The following is a 17,632-nucleotide window of genomic DNA, read 5'->3' as shown; positions in this document are numbered from 1 at the left end:
ACCTTCAACTATAACAAAGGTCTAGCTGACTCCCTTAGCAAGTGTCCTTGATGTAAGACAACATGAAAGTGTGGGCTTTTTACAGGATTTTGCAGCTATTGCAAATTTGATCATGATTTTTTTTTTTGCTTCTAGTGTGAGTAAGTTATTGTCCTAAAGCCAAAGAAAACACTAAAATGTTTATCAGATGAAAGATCATTACACACCTACCAGGGAAAAAATGCATTTAAAACATAAGATTCTATATTGGTCTGTTGGGGCCCAGAGGGTATCAGTGATGACACGGCAGTAGTTCTGGCTTGGAATAGTTCATTTCCAGGTCCATTCGTTGAATGCATTCACATCTTTAAATGAAGATGCATTCTGAATGATGAACTATAGCGATGCATTTTTGTCAAGTGGCGAAAATCTAAAGTGGCATCACTGGTCAGACAAGGCCACAGTAGAATCTGAAGTTTTAAATATATTTTACTGGGTCAAAAAATACTCTAAAAAATAAATCAAACTACTTCCTAGGACAATATTTAATGGTCTTTCTTCTGACATGTACTTCATGCTAGTGTGTTCTTTGCCTTTAATACTAGCATAAACTGCCACAGTAGTATAAACTAAAGCTCGTTCACCAAACACTGGGCTTCAAAGAAGTCAATGAAGGTAAGAGCATATTATTAATTACAACTGCATGTAATTGCTCAGTAGACCTGTCCACCAATATCAATCCAATTACTGTGCACTCATTGTCATCCAAAATAAATTAGTGGCTTGTCTGTGCTCCCAATCCAAATGGCAACCTGCATGAGAACAACACACTCCATAATGCACCCGTTAGCAATGCAGACTTGGACTGAATTAAATACTGGAGCACATAGCGATACCCCTACATTCAATTAACTTATAAGATACACACATGTAAGCATAATATTATGGAATATGTCCAAATGCAATAACCTTTATGTTTATTTATTTATTTATTTATTTATTTATTTATTTGATTGTTGCTTAACGCAGTATCAGTCGACATACTACTAGGAGATATTGCTACAGGAGACACTGCCTGCTACAAGATGACGCCATCTTTAAAATATCATGAGCAAACAAACAACTAATAAAAATATTTGCGTCACCCAAACCACACAACACGGCCTTAAGTACAGTACTGAATTTATCACAGGTCCCAAATATTCCTCTGCACCTGCGCGGCTAAAAATAGGATGCACGGTTCTGATATTATGAAACGTCTCGCGTTACTAGACATGACAGAGTGGTATTCACACAATACATACAGCACGTGTATTTAGCGATTCTACAACAGGTAGCTACGATTCCTTAGAGCAGATCATCAGAGTAATAAACAATGACAAAAATAAAGCAATAAAAACTTCTAACAACGCCTCTTTCTACCTACATGGCTACAGTATATTTTCTTTTGGTTTTTGATGTCTAATTGTCTTGAATTTCCTTCCATTTTTACGTTTTCATATCTTCCTGCTGTTTTATACTTTCTTTTCAACTCAATTCCACCGACAATTTTATGACTATCTTTCTGCTACAATTAAGCTGATTGTGCTTTGATTCTTTGACATATAACTTTCTGATGATCAAAGGAACAGTTTGTTTTTACAGCTAACTGTCCAACATTGTTCCTTAACATCCAGTAAAAACCTGACAGGTAAACAATCTGACCAATAAAAGTGCTAACAAGGATTTTGGGAAGCCTAAAAGCCTAAACGAATTACATGTAATTACATACAACATTGGCAGGTGTCTGCTGCAGGTAAATAGCATGATGCGGTGTTATATAAATACAACCTAAACAGTTTTTCAGTTTATCACCATACCAGCATCCCCGACTTGACGCGGTGAACTGTGAGTCCAAATGTCAAAGTAGACATTCATACACAAATATCATTCGTACACCAAAACAGATGTTCCAGGTCAATAATCGAAAAGGCCAATTCCTAAAACAACGCTCAACACAAACTACAAAAGAATTAAGAATGTATAATATAAAAAGTGAGAAAATTAGAATGGAACCATGGAAAGAGAAGCAGTCAACAGTTTTTAATGATGTTGGAAAGATGCAAGGAATATTCTAGGCAAATGAATGATTTCAGTATATACGTCATCTACACGTATCATGTTAGTTCACAGGTTGTGGAGGCATGGCATTCCTATGATACATGGTGTTCTACGGCATGTTCTTCCAGTGATGCATCATGGCATTCCGTTTTCAAAGCATGGTGTTCCAGTGATGGCCGGTGTTCTTGTGAAGCATGGTGTTGCAATAAGGCATGATACTCCAGCCAGGGGTGATGTAGGGTGTTCCAATAAGGCATGATACTCCAGCCAAGGGTGATGTAGGGTGTTCCAATAAGGCATGATACTCCAATAAAGGGTGATGTATGGTGTTCAAGTTAGTCATGGCATTCCACAAACACATGCATGGTATTCAGAGTCAAAATAGTTAAGTCATACAAGGTGTTTTAAAAAGGGCATGGGGCGCCAATGCTGCATGGTATTCCAATAAGGCACGGTGTTTCTATGATAGATGGTGTTCCAATAAGGCACGGTGTTTCTATGATAGATGGTTTCAATAAGGCACAGTGTTTCTCCGATAGATGGTGTTCCAATAAGGCACGGTGTTTCTACAACAGATGGTGTTCCAATAAGGCACGGTGTTTCTACGACAGATGGTGTTCCAATAAGGCACGGTGTTTCTATGACAGATGGTGTTCCAACAAGGCACAGTGTTTCTATGATAGATGGTGTTCCAATAAGGCACAGTGTTTCTATGATAGATGGTGTTCCAATAAGGCACAATGTTTCTATGAAAGATGATGATCCAATAAGGCAAAATATTTCTATGATAGATGATGTTCCAACAGGGTACAGTGTTTCTATGACAGATGGTGTTCCAATAAGGCACAATGTTTCTATGATAGATGCTGTTCCAATAAGGAATGGTGTTTCTATGACAGATGGTGTTCCAATAAGGCACAGTGTTCCTGTGATAGATGATGTTCCAATAAGGCACAATGTTTCTATCATAGATGGTGTTCCAATAAGGCACAACGTTTCTATCATAGATGGTGTTCCAATAAGGCACAACGTTCTATGACAGATGGTGTTCCAATAAGGCACGGTGTTTCCATAATAGATGGTGTTCCAATAAGGCACAATGTTTCTATGAAAGATGATGATCCAATAAGGCAAAATGTTTCTAGGATAGATGGTGTTCCAATAAGGCACAATGTTTCTGTGAAAGATGATGATCCAATAAGGCACAATGTTTCTATGATAGATGGTGTTCCAATAAGGCACAGTGTTTCTATGATATATGGTGTTCCAATAAGGCCTATGGTGCTGCATTAAGGCATGGTGTTCCAATGAAGGCTGATATTCCAGTCAGTATTACGATAATCCTGTACTAAAAATAGCTTTGAAGGAACAAAACCCTTGCAATGTGACCCAAAAAAATGGATAACAGTTAACATAAAGTGACTTTTTAAAGAATAAGTTTTAAAGAAAACAAAATGGTCAACAAATTTAATTAAAATATCAAAAAAAAAATGTTCCATATTGTCTTGACATTCTTATCATATACACAGAAAAAATGTATTCGCTTACAAGTTTTTGATTTATCAAAGAAGAAACCACAGTTTAATTACTACATACTTATACAATACCGACAGAAACTCAAGAAGAGCATACACAATGTACTGTTAAAGATTGCCTGAGAACTAAACAGCTAACATGCTGCCCTGGATGTTGTGACTGATCCTTTGTTTAGTTGTCAGTGACAGTACATAGGCAGGTCTGCCAGCAGCCTGCAGATGGCCTTGGGTTTGCACCGGGCTCCGGCCAGTTTCCTCCCACTATAAACTACATTTCATAAGTGAAAACAAGAATGGCACAGAAAACCACACAAATAAATAAATTGATAAATATATGAATACAATAAATCTAAAATAAATAAATTTAAAATGTCAGACCAAAGAGACCCTATTTACATAACATCAAAATGTCAAAAAAAAAAAAAAAAAAAAAATAGAGCTTAAAGGTTTGACTTTCTACGAAACTGTTTCTGATGGCACTGACGATGAATTGATTCTTTAAGTTGTTAACCACATGTGAATTTATCTCTTACAGAGGGAGCATCTGGAGTTTAGAGGATAACATCAGCACTTAAGCGGAGTCAGCTCTTATATAATGTATGCATTTCCACCTGCCTCCTAACATTTTGTCTGACAGCCTGAGGTTTAACATTTTATTTTATTTGTATAAAGGTGGAATGTGAGGATTTCCTTCACTGATAGAAGTGATATATTTCACTCAGTCAGATATCAACATTTTCATATTTCACATCCAGATGCCATGGCGTCAAAGAAGAAACATTTTTGTTTTTAATATGAAGTTCCAAAGCAATCGATCTTAGCAGGATGACATCATAGTACAGATTTAATCAAGATGAACATTACCATACATGTATGTACATCATGCAACAAGACAAGATGTCGTACAAGACGTTATGTGCGACGTCAGGCTATATACTTAAGTTTGAGAAGGCTTACAGCTAAAAACATTGCTTAAACTTGTTCAAATACACACAATCATTATTCTGTCAAAATTTAAATAATAACCAGAAAGTTACACATTGAAGGTTGAATACCAGAAAAATATTTTTCTCGTGAAGGATGTAATGTGCTCTGTGTTTTCAGCATGATTATCACATGTATTTCTCTCAAGGCGGTAAATGTTATTGTCATTGTTTGTCTGGCTGTCTCTCCCTTTTTCACTCTCTCTGCAACTTAGAGGTAACAAGTTATACATGCACAGATTTGGATCATGGATGCTAATTTGGCCTATATCGTGGCCTTGGGATTAGAGCATCAGTCCATTACGTTTTGCTGGTTATTACAATCTTAATACATTTACAAGAGTTTCATGGGAAACACATGTAGGACACAAATGCAAAGTATATTCCCCTTTGCAATGGAGGAATTCATCCAATCATTTACGCTTGTGCCCTCATGTAGTTTTACATGCAGTTTTCATCATACATGTACTTCAACAGTATCTTCGCGTGCCAAGATCACGTCATTTCAGTGTATTTATCTCTGATAATCATGACATTACATCTTTTATAGTTCAAAACATGTCAAGATCTTCAGAAAATCTGGGGTAAAGGGCAAAAGAAAAATTGCCACCACTGAAGTAACAGCCCTGTGTCCTTGCTCTAAACTCACAGTGCTGAGCACCGAGCACCACATTTAAACTTTTTGGTATGGCCTGATGCGGGTTTGACCCGATCTACACCATAACTTACATATACATGTAAGTTGCCCATAATGACTGACTTTGAGGTTTCTGACCATCCTTGAAAGGGGTTTTATGGTATGTTTGGAAAGCCGGGTGAGATCGTCGAAATATGAGTAAATTTCTGCACCTAGGAAGTAATATTTTCTAATTTTTTGTCCATTTTGTTTGATTCTGAATGTTCCCATTATCACATCAAAACTCATTCAATCTCTCCAGGATTAAATATGTTTTCAGCACAACTTGGCTGCAAATTACTGCATGCTGAAGATTACACTACGCTATATTCATTCATTCATTCATTCATTCATTCATTCCTTCATTCATTCCTCCATTCATTCCTTCATTCATTCCTCCATTCATTCCTTCATTCATTCATTCAATCTTTAACCTGTTACCAGTATAACACTAGTATATTTCAAGTGCAAACACAAATTTGACACAAACAACGGAGATTTGACAATTTAGCACATATTAGCACCTGCTTAATTAGGCATGAAAATAAATACGCCGCTTTATTGACTGCCTCTAAACACAGCAACATGTACAGCAAATCCGCCCCATAGATGGTAATGAACACAATGTAAATCCCTGCTTGTCAAACCACCAGTCCTTAAATCAATTACCCATGATCATATACTCCCATCTACTATAATCCTGCAGCCCTGGCTATCAAACAATCAGCATAAGGCCTGTATTCTCCAATTAACAGGTGTCAAATTCTTTTATTCACTAGATACAGGATAAAAGGGGATAGTGATAGACTTTCTATGCAGAAGATTACTGCATTCACGTAACTGACAAGGATTATTTATCTATTTGATTGGTGTTTTACACCTTACTCAAGAATATTTCACTTATACAACGGCAGCCAGCATTTGGGTGGGAGGAAACAGGGCAGAGCCCGGGGGAAACCCATGGCCATCCGCGGGCTGCTGACAGACCTTCCCACATACGACCAGAGAGGGAGCCAGCATGAGCTGGACTTGAACTCACAGTGACTAACTGACAAGGAAAATCAAAGGCAATCACCATGCAGTTGTGTACATTTGTGACTTTAATTTCTGAAGAAAAAAGTATTATCAACTAGGGCCTGATTTCTGATCAGCTTCAGGCTCGATGAAATTTCTAGATTCCTTCATTTTCATTGTTCAGTTTCAGATGATTTTGTGACAATCCAGCAGTTTACAGTGCTATTCTATTTGTGCAGTCGTTGACTTTCACTTCAAAGGTTTCTACCAATATGGAGTGCAAATCAATTAAAAAAATAGGCCCTTTAACTCCAAAAAATGCATTTCTTGGATCTGCATACCACCTGACACTTGTCATTTGTTAACTTTGTTTTAATTTCCATGCACATATCCACCTACTTAACAGGTGCTTTGAAACATATTCTACAGAAATCATGCAAGGAATATGAATACAGGGACATCATGTCACATGTCATAAACTTCACTAATTATAACGAGTTTAATTTGTGAAAATCATTATTTGTTTAACAGCCATAGGTAATTAACACCAAGTGCTTTTGGATTATTGCAAATGCACTTAAAGCAGCAAAATGTTTATAGAAATAAAAAAAATGTTTTCTGTAAAAAGTATAAAGGCTGATGTTTATGATTCTCAAAAAAAAAAGAGACCTGCAAAAAATACCTGGATCTTCCTGGTTCCTAACCACCTTACTAATGGAATGTTTGTTAACTTGAGAAGCTTCTTACGTAAAAATAGGTCAACTGTGCCTTTGAAAACAGTGAGACGTGTGATCAGAAAAATCAATTTTTCACACATTACTAGCTAGAATAAGACTGTTTTCACCTTTAACCCCATAAGAGATTGAACTCAAAACTTCCCTATTACAGTCATGCTATCGCACTCCAACACCTTCCCACTCCTGAAACAAACTTCAGGTGTCCTAATAACACACCAATGACATAATCACTGCTGTGGGAAGTTTGAATTTATAAATACGTGTGCAGATCACACTCATTCTCTTCTGCAGCTCAAAATGTTTGATAATGACACACTTGCTCAGAAAGTGAAAACCTAACGATTATTGGTTGATGACTTACCTGACATCTTGATTCACATAACAGCTGGATAACCACACCTGGTCAATCTCCTGATAAAAGGTAAAAATGAAAAAGGTAAATTAATACAGCAAAATTAAATATTACGTTACTTGAAACTATATACTTGCCTATTTGAATATCGTTTAACACATACACAATTTTTTTCACTTACATGTGTACATTAGCGGTTGTTTTCTACTTGGAGGACACCAGAGTTTCTTGGGTAAAACAACCACTGTTTAAAGTCATTCGGGCGAATAATATGAAAATATGCCAAACTGTTCTAAATCTGAAGCACATTTGAAGTAAAATCCTTTTTTTTTTTTTAAATTTCTGATGGGTTGTGATAAGGATCTCTCATGACTAAAATATATTGATTTATCTGATTGGTGTTCAAGAACTTTGAATATTGGTAGTTCGGTTCGTAGGAGCCAGAAAACAGGGTTCTGTGATTAACTTATTTCTTTGATTGGTGGTTCACCCGCCACTAGAAAACTTTTCTCTATATGACTGCAGCCAACATAATAGTGGGAGGAAACCCAGCAGAGCCTGGGGGAAACCCACAACCATACACAACTAGCTGACAGACCTTCCCACACACAACCAGAGAGGTAGCCAACATGAGCTGGACTTCAACTCACAAAACTACAATCATGTTTTCTGCTTAAAACCAAGCTGATGTTTGCCAACAATTACAAGTGCTACAAAACTCTGGACCTTAGAGTTGGGATTCAGCAAGACCAATGCTTTCCTGGAAAAGTGATGGCCAATAATGGCCAATATAGTATTTAAGGCTACAAGATGACTCCAATTTTATATTATGTTTTGCGGGTGAGGAGACACTAAAAAATCCAAAAGTGGAATAAAGACATAACTGAAAATCCACCTTTTTACTTTGGTTTGATCAAAATGATTTATGATTTTCTTTTTTTTTAAGGCTTTTCAAACACATAAACACACGTATGTGTTTAACAGGAACAATTGATCAGACAGTCGACATTTCTTACAAATTATGTGATTTTTCAGTTTTATTTCTGTACTCTCCTCTGACATTAAAAAAAAATTCACCCTGCCTGTAAAACACATACACCACAACTGAAGGTGCTCTTTGACAAACTTAATATTTTGATGATGATACTGAGTGACCAAAAATTATTTAAAAAAAAAACAGTGTGCTCTTACCACAGACAATCCATTCCTGAAGATGATCTGGACATTTCTGAGGCTGAAGAAACCTACTTTACCGATCTTGACCCCAATCTTCAGACGTTTGGACAATTGCCATTGTATGAGCCACGCCAGTAATCTAGATTGATACAAAGGGAGAGAAAAACCAAAACATGCTGTAACCACCTCACAATCAAATGATTTTTTTTTTCAAAAGCTATTTTTTCGGTTTTCGGCTTTGCCCTGTTTCCTCCCAGGATAATGCTGGCTGCCTTCGTATAAGCGAAATATTCTTGAGTAAGGCGTAAAACACAAATCAAATCATAACAGAAAAGGGCCCCACAGAGTAATAACAGAAAAGGGCCCCATAGAGTAACAACAGAAAAGGGCCCCATAGAGTAATAACAGAAAAGGGCCCCATAGAGTAACAACAGAAAAGGGCCCCATAGAGTAACAACAGAAAAGGGCCCCATAGAGTAATAACAGAAAAGGGCCCCATAGATTAATAACAGAAAAGGGCCCCACAGGTTAAAAGAAAAGACAACAAACAATATCACCATATTTATTTCAGAAGAGAGGTAAAAAACAATTCAGCGCATGAAATCTAGCTATAGAATAGGTTGTCCCTAAAAAGTCTGCCATTAATTTATTATTTCTTTGATTGGTTTCTAACTCTTGAGTGGAATTTTCCACTAACAGTGTATACCATGAGGGTCAGTTTTATGGGTGTAGATTTGGCACTTCATAGTTACCGACTTTCTCTATGAGTGAGGTAACGACTAAACGTTCAGACTCGAAGCGAACGGCCACAAGAGTGATGCTAAAGATTTACTGTCACCAAGTTCCCACAGACACTCACTGCTTGAGAGTAGAGGAATTTACAAATTTCCTGTCCAAGTTTGTCATTGAATACCAGACGTTCTGCACACCTGACCTAGGTGACTGACTAGAAATAATGGTCTCTATGCGCAGCACTCCACATCACTTGGCCTGTGACAACCCCAACAGGAATTTATATCAGATGTTCAAACATGTACTTTTAACTACTGTATTAGCCATTTATATGGGAGTTTTTTTTAGATTTTAAGTTACGACATCGACTTTACAAAAGCTCTGTCACAAAAGAGCTATAATCAGTGTATTGTAAAATAACTTGGTATATCTACAATAATTAATTTTATTCACAGTTGATTTAGCAATTATGTGATTTTTTTTTAGGGTATTCAATAAATAAAAAGCCGTCCTTTGTGTACAATTTTAATTAGGGTATTGACTCAAACCTTCCCTATGAATCGTACCCTACCTAATCGTAACGACTTCCCAAGATCAGGTTCCCTGGTTACATACTTGTACTTGTTACACAACATATCACAGGCCTACAGCACAGCAGGACATCCGCTATGACAGCCTACATACAGTACTACACCTACTGAGCACAGGGATTTTAGCGAATCCACTATAAACCAACAGAGGTATATCATCAGCCCCATGCACATAGGTAATAAATGCAACCTAGATCTAGGCAGACTTTAGATAAGGTTCCTCATTTGCTCTGTCTACATTATTTTCTTTAGCAATCTACATCATGTAGAGACCACCCTGCCCCAATAGCACATTTGTAGAGCGTCCACTTCAGGAGCAGGAGATCCAGGGTCAAACCTGGGTTGAGTCACACCTAAGACCTAAAAAGAGGAAGTTGTAACTTCCTGGCTGGGCGTTCAGCATGAAGGGGATAGTGCATCGACTGGTTGACCCGTATCAGTATAAAGGCCCGAGCGGGGCGCTTACTTGCCTTTTGTAAGGCGTCTCAGTCAAGCAGCACAAGATAAAAGAGCAGTGGAATTCCGTCCTCCGTCATGTTATGTATCTCATAGGACTTGCACAAGCTACCCCAATTGATTAAGACATGTTATGTATCTCAGAGGACTTGGACACGCTACCCCAATTGATTAAGACATGTTATGTATCTCATAGGACTTGGACTCACTACCTCAATTGATTTAGACATGTTATGTATCTTTTAGTTCTTGGACATTCTACCCCAATTGATTTAGACATGTTATGTATCTCATAAGACTTGAACATGCTACCCCAATTGATTCAGACATGCTATGTATCTCATAGGACTTACACATGCTACCTCAATTGATTTAGACATGTTATGTATTTGATAGGACTTGGACTCACTGCCTCAATTGATTTAGACATGCTATGTGTCTCATAGGACTTACACATGCTACCTCAACTGATTTAGACATGTTATGTATCTCATAGGACTTGGACTCGCTACCTCAATTGATTTAGACATGTTATGTATCTCATAGGACTTGGACTCACTGCCTCAATTGATTTAGACATGTTATGTATCTTTTAGGTCTTGGACATTCTACCCCAATTGATTTAGACATGCGATGTATCTCACAAGACTTGAACATGCTACCCCAATTGATTTAGACATGTATGTATCTCATAGGACTTAGACATGCTACCTCAATTGATTTAGACATGTTACGTATCTTTTAGTTCTTGGACATTCTACCCCAATTGATTTAGACATGTTATGTATCTCATAAGACTTGAACATGCTACCCCAATTGATTTAGACATGTTATGTATCTTTTAGGTCTTGGACATTCTACCCCAAGTGATTTAGACATGCTATGTATCTCACAGGACTTACACATGCTACCTCAATTGATTTAGACATGTTATGTATTTGATAGGACTTGGACTCACTGCCTCAATTGATTTAGACATGTTATGTATCTCATAGGACTTACACATGCTACCTCAACTGATTTAGATATGTTATGTATCTCATAGGACTTGGACTCGCTACCCCAATTGATTTAGACATGCTATGTATCTCATAGGACTTGGCCTCACTGCCTCAATTGATTTAGACATGCTATGTATCTTTTAGGTCTTGAACATGCTACCCCAATTGATTTAGACATGCTATGTATCTCATAGGACTTACACATGCTACCTCAATTGATTTAGACATGTTATGTATCTTTTAGTTCTTGGACATTCTACTCCAATTGATTTAGACATGTTATGTATCTCATAGGACTTGAACATGCTACCCCAATTGATTTAGACATGTTATGTATCTCATAAGACTTGAACATGCTACCCCAATTGATTTAGACATGTTATGTATCTTTTAGGTCTTGGACATTCTACCCCAAGTGATTCAGACATGCTATGTATCTCATAGGACTTACACATGCTACCCCAATTAATTTAGACATGTTATGTATCTCATAGGGCTTACACATGCTACCCCAATTGATTTAGACATGCTATGTATCTCATAGGACTTGGACTCACTGCCTCAATTGATTTAGACATGTTATGTATCTTTTAGTTCTTGGACATTCTACCCCAATTGATTTAGACATGTTATGTATCTCATAAGACTTGAACATGCTACCCCAATTGATTTAGACATGTTATGTATCTTTTAGGTCTTGGACATTCTACCCCAAGTGATTCAGACATGCTATGTATCTCATAGGACTTACACATGCTACCCCAATTGATTTAGACATGTTATGTATCTCATAGGACTTGCACATGCTACCTCAATTGATTTAGACATGTTATGTATCTCATAGGACTTACACATGCTACCTCAATTGATTTAGACATGTTATGTATCTCATAGGACTTACACATGCTACCCCAATTGATTTAGACATGTTATGTATCTCACAGGACTTGGAGTCACTGCCTCAATTGATTTAGACATGTTATGTATCTCATAGGACTTACATATGCTACCTCAGTTGATTTAGACATGTTATGTATCTCATAGGACTTGGACTCGCTACCTCAATTGATTTAGACATGTTATGTATCTCATAGGACTTACACATGCTACCTCAATTGATTTAGACATGTTATGTATCTCATAGGACTTGGACACGCTACCTCAATTGATTCAGACATGCTATGTATCTCATAGGACTTGGAGTCACTGCCTCAATTGATTTAGACATGTTATGTATCTCATAGGACTTACACATGCTACCTCAATTGATTTAGACATCCTCATTACATTTAGGCATACATGTACATGACTTGGACATGTAACTGCATTGGATTTAAGACATGTTTGCCTCCTTGGATTTGGATGTGCTACCTCAAGGAAGTTGAACATGGGACCTATTAGGACATGCTACCTCAATGGGTTTGGAAATGCTACATGTACCTCATTGAATTTGAATGCGGTACTTCCATGGATTTGGACCTGCTAACTCCATGGATTTGGATGTGCTACTTCAATGGATATGGACATGCTACCTCACTGGATTTGGACGTGCTACTTCAATGGATTTGGATGTGCCACTTCAATGGATCTGGACATGATACCTAAACAGATTTAGACATGCTACCTCCTTGGATTTGGACATGCTACCTCCTTGGATGCGGACATGCTACCTCATAAGATTTGGGTGTGTTATGTAACATTGGATTTATTTATTTGATTGGTGTTTTAAGCCTATTCAGGAATACTTCACTAAATACAATGGCGGCCAGCATTATTGTGGGAGAGAATCGCGCCCGGCGGAAACACACCACTACCCACAGGCGTGCAACCTTTGGTCATGCTACATGTACATGTACCTTATATGATCTGGACATGCTACCTCATGGGATTTGGATATGCGACCGCATAGGATTTACCTCATTTATCAAAGGTTGATTCGGTGCAGTAACCATACAGTTATATACATAACTCGTCGACTTACACACACGCATGCACACAAATGCATGGAATTTCAAATGCAGATCATCAAACTAACTTCTACCACAGGTGTACCATTTGTGGTATTCCCATTCCCATAATGGCATGTCAAAATGGAGTCATTTTACAACACACTGAATCGTAAACATACATACAATGTTAAAAGACAGAATGGGCCACCACGCCCTAATCTGAAGACATACTATTTATTTATTTATTTGACTGGTGTTTTACGCCATACTCAAGAATATTTCACTTATACGACAGAAGCCAGCATTATGGTTTGAGGAAACCGGGCATAGCTCGGGGGAAACCCATGACCATCCGCAGGTTGCTGATAGACCTTCCCACTTACGGCCGGACTGGTGAGAGGCTCCTGGGTCATAACGCTGCGCTAGAAGATACGCTATGCATCACCTCAAAGTGAGATGTCAGTTTACAATGTTATTACACCATCACACTTAAGGAATGGCACACTAGCCTTCTGTCATGAATTTATTGTTTTCCTGCTTTTTTATTGCCTACAAATATAATGCTCTTATAGTATGAATGTAGGCTTTGGGTGTAGCATCATACTTAACAATTTTTTTGTCATATGATTTCATTTCATTTGATTGGTGTTTTATGCCGTACTCAAGAATATTTCACTTATATGACGGCGGCCAGCATTATGGTGGGTGGAAACCGGGCACAGCCCGGGGGAAACCCACGACCAACCGCAGGTTGCTGACAGACCTTCCCACGTACGGCCGGAGAGGAAGCCAGCATGAGCTGGACTTGAACTCACGGCGACCGCATTGGTGAGAGGCTCCTGGGTCATTACGCTGCGCTAGAGCGCTAACCAACTGAGCCACGGAGGCCCCTTCGTCATATGATGATGAGTAATTAGGAGTACATACATATATGGTGTCTTCTCAGTGTGGCAGGGTGAGTCCATGCTGCCAAAGTGCTGCTGCCACCGAAGTATCATGCCAAAGACACAGACATAACACCCAACACAGTAACATTATCGTGACACCAGGCCAACCAGTCCTGTTTACTTGCTCTAACCTCTCAGTCCTAAGCGCCATACAAGGCAGCAACAAGTACCATTTTTATAGTCCAAAATGTCCTATAGACACTGGATTACATTATTAACAGTTCATCTTTCAAAAACAGCCCAACAGGTATCTTGCCGAAACTTCGAAATCCAATGATAGTGGACATTTCTTTGACTTATTCCACTCAATAGTTTAAATGGCTGGAATACTGTTAAAAAGATGGTTTACCAATGCCGGCTTTGACTTTCTATATACGACTCAGGGAATCAGTGCATACCAAATATAAGGCAGAGCTCCAGCTGTTATTTTTAGTGAAATTGTTCATGAGGAGGTATGATCGGAGCTGGGTGCTGGAAAATAGTCAGCATTTTTAGTCTCAGGATACCTGTGTATCCATATAGTTTCTGTAAATTGACTATACAAGTACATGTTGGCCTACGTGTAATGCATGTATCATTCTATGTATAACTATTCAAGGTGTGCCATAAACAACGGCAGCCTTTAAATTCTTACAGTCCTCCTTCTGAAAATACAGTATAATTTAGAAAACAAGAAAGAAAATGGAAAATTGTGTTGTATCTTCTAGAATATACTCGAAAAGGTCGACAGGTAAGCCACCAACAGGTATTTAAACTAGAGATATTGACAGTATGGTTCACCAAACCCGGTGTCAGATTTGGTCAGAATTCCGAAAATGTCAGTTGTAAACAACATGTAAAGATCTTGTCAGCGACACAAGGCAACACGCACAACAGATGTGAATGTAACAGCGCGTAGATACATTTACCTGCTTGTCGCCCACAACAAAATTAGCGTCCCGAAGATGATAATGACAATGCTTGGCATGTTTCATTCACTATCAGTCTCGCCATTGACATTGTCTACTCCCACCGTGGAGGCTGCCATCTTTATGTAGGTCATAGGTCACATGATTGTTCTAAGCCAATCAGATGGAGAAGCTCTTACCGCCTCGTTGTTCCTCTGTCGAAGTCGCCATTGCAGCCGCCATTTTATGCGAAGTATCTCATTGAGTCGCGAAATTTTCTGTATTTATGGCAAAATAGATGCCATAGCGGACTTTTCCCGTTGTTCTTGGCTTTAGCAGGTCATGGAGTGACCATGAGTCACCCTAGTCCAACGGGAAACGGCTGTACTTTGGAGGATTGCCACACAAATTTATTCGCATTGGTAAGGATATTTATTAATTGCCGCTATCTTTTACTATTGTTTGTCGATAAAGATCACCCTCTTGCTCGCGGAAAATTAGCGGCGCTTCACGCTGCAAGACTTATCCGTTCTTCCATACATGACTGGGTCCAAATCGTGGGATTTAAACATGGGTTCGACTTAAAACATCCCCGTTGTTTTTAAAGATCTTTGAAAGAGTCGGTGCCCGGTGCTATCACCTGTCTTTCAAGGGGGATTTTTTCATCGCAAATTAAAACTATCGACCTCCTACTTTTCCAGGTTATCAGATCAAACACTTTTACCTCTCATGTCTATCATATTCCTATATAGTTAAAACAATGTGTATTTATTAAATTGTAGACCGACTTGTCGGGAATCAAATGGCGAAAGTTAACAGCAGAAAGTGTGCCTGTAGTAGAGCCCCTGGACGACCCGGTGTTGGTTTCTTTTGCCAAATGCATTCAGTCGGACATTTTATGTGTGTGGCGACGGGTGCAGAAACACTCGGAACTGCCAAACATAGATCACCTGCCGTTCAGCAAGGAACTGTGGATCTTCTGGTACGGGGAAAAACCGGCCAACTTAGACGACATCCTCTCCCCAGAACTCAAGGGTAAGTTGTTAAACGTTGTGAGGAACATTACACAAAAAAGGCGTGAGTGGATGATTGTTGTGAAAGGAAGGAGGGGTGGGGGGTGTGAAGTAAATAAACACAAGGTGTCGCGTTTGTCACCTACCTTGGCATGTTTGGGTTGTATGGATTATTTATTTTTTTCTTCATTTTTTTTTCCTAATACAGTGTCTTGTTTGCGGGTGAAAGTAAAACAGTATTAAGAAATGAGCAGTTCCTTGGCCTCAGATTTAGCGAGTTATAAACAAGTTGATTGTTATTTGTTTGGGATGGTTAGACCGATCATATAATAGGTTCTGCCCCTTGCACTGCTGGTAGCCCAACTGTTTTGCCCTCATTTTGAGCCGATGCGGCTAAAAAGCACTCCAGGAATTCAATAGCCCTTGCTCTTGCAAAGCGTGAAGACCGGATTGAATCGATTCAGCCTGTTGTCTGCTGAGAATAAATATTACTGTCAATTATACTCCCTTACATGTAGCCCTGTGCCTGCCTAGCCGATTGACATCCTTACCATTCAGCACAGAGAGAGAGGATGTTTAGCATAACATTCTTTATGATTATGTCAGCAGCCTCTTGTTTATACATGTTCTAAACAGACTGGTTATAACAACACATCAAGCACTGATATAATAACTCATCATAATCTTATTGCCGTCTGCGTCTCAGATTTTGATGTGTTTTGTCTTTCACCTACTGAAGTGTGTAGACTCAGTGTTTGTCATTAATAGCAGACTTCGGCCAGTGAAATACATGTATATAGACTTTTTTACATGTCATGATACACATTGTTGATGTCTAATATTTCTTTTATTTTTTTTACTTAAAAAATTGCTTAGCACTTTCTACCTCTACCTTTTAAACTTTTTTTTTGCTTTGTTTTCAAATTCCATTGTTCTCAATAATTCAGTATTGACTAAGTTGTTAAATTATGGGCATTATTAATGACCATTTATTGTGTTGTCTGTGTCTCATTCAGGAATTTTAATATTTTTTTGTTATGTAAATTCTGAAAGCATGCATGTGTTCAATACTTGATCACCTTGAAATGCTGTTGAAATTAATTTAAAGGCTATGAAATGTAGATCATAATGTCCCTTTGCTAAGTTTGGTAAAGAAACGCATTCGCACTGATTGGGGATAAGCAGATATCTAATTAAGGTGTGAAGAATGAATGGCTTTGTGTTTTGACTAGAGGACTACTCAAACTATTGTATTTCCATTTTTATTAAGGTGTAGGTATTCCTTTGAGAAGGGTAGAGGGACATTTAAAATTTATGCATATAGATTCAAACTAAATAAAAATTCTGTTCCCATGGTGCAATTTGTTATACTGAATTTCAGAGTTTATAAAAGCGTACTGTCTGAACAATCATTGTAAGACGACCCATTCAAATTGTATAAAATGGAAATTGTCCTAATTTCATTTTTAAAAAATCAGGTTAGTTGGGACTATGCAACATAATAC

At 38.1% G+C, this 17,632-nt stretch overlaps 2 protein-coding genes across 2 annotated transcripts in view; one reads left to right on the top strand and one right to left on the bottom strand.

Moving 5' to 3' along the window:
* Positions 1 to 15,239, bottom strand: part of LOC135477045 (protein hobbit-like) — a 116,162-nt gene extending 100,923 nt beyond the window's left edge. The window contains exons 1-3 of the mRNA XM_064757196.1: positions 15,136 to 15,239; positions 8,568 to 8,691; positions 7,386 to 7,435 (exon numbers count right to left, since the gene is read on the bottom strand). Coding sequence (XP_064613266.1) covers positions 7,386 to 7,435; positions 8,568 to 8,691; positions 15,136 to 15,194 — 233 coding nt within the window. The 5' untranslated portion in view covers positions 15,195 to 15,239. The remainder of the gene's footprint in view (positions 1 to 7,385; positions 7,436 to 8,567; positions 8,692 to 15,135) is intronic.
* A 122-nt stretch (positions 15,240 to 15,361) lies between these two features.
* The window catches only part of LOC135477222 (mediator of RNA polymerase II transcription subunit 13-like), a 57,544-nt gene continuing 55,273 nt past the window's right edge, over positions 15,362 to 17,632 (top strand). Inside the window, 2 exon segments of the mRNA XM_064757385.1 lie at positions 15,362 to 15,536; positions 15,897 to 16,149. Of these exon segments, the coding sequence (XP_064613455.1) occupies positions 15,468 to 15,536; positions 15,897 to 16,149 (322 nt within the window). The 5' untranslated portion in view covers positions 15,362 to 15,467.

Source organism: Liolophura sinensis, chromosome 10, assembly GCF_032854445.1.
Source record: "Liolophura sinensis isolate JHLJ2023 chromosome 10, CUHK_Ljap_v2, whole genome shotgun sequence".
NCBI lineage: Eukaryota > Metazoa > Mollusca > Polyplacophora > Chitonida > Chitonidae > Liolophura > Liolophura sinensis.
Note: the sequence above shows the minus strand (reverse complement) of the source record. Positions and strands in the feature narration are given on the sequence as shown.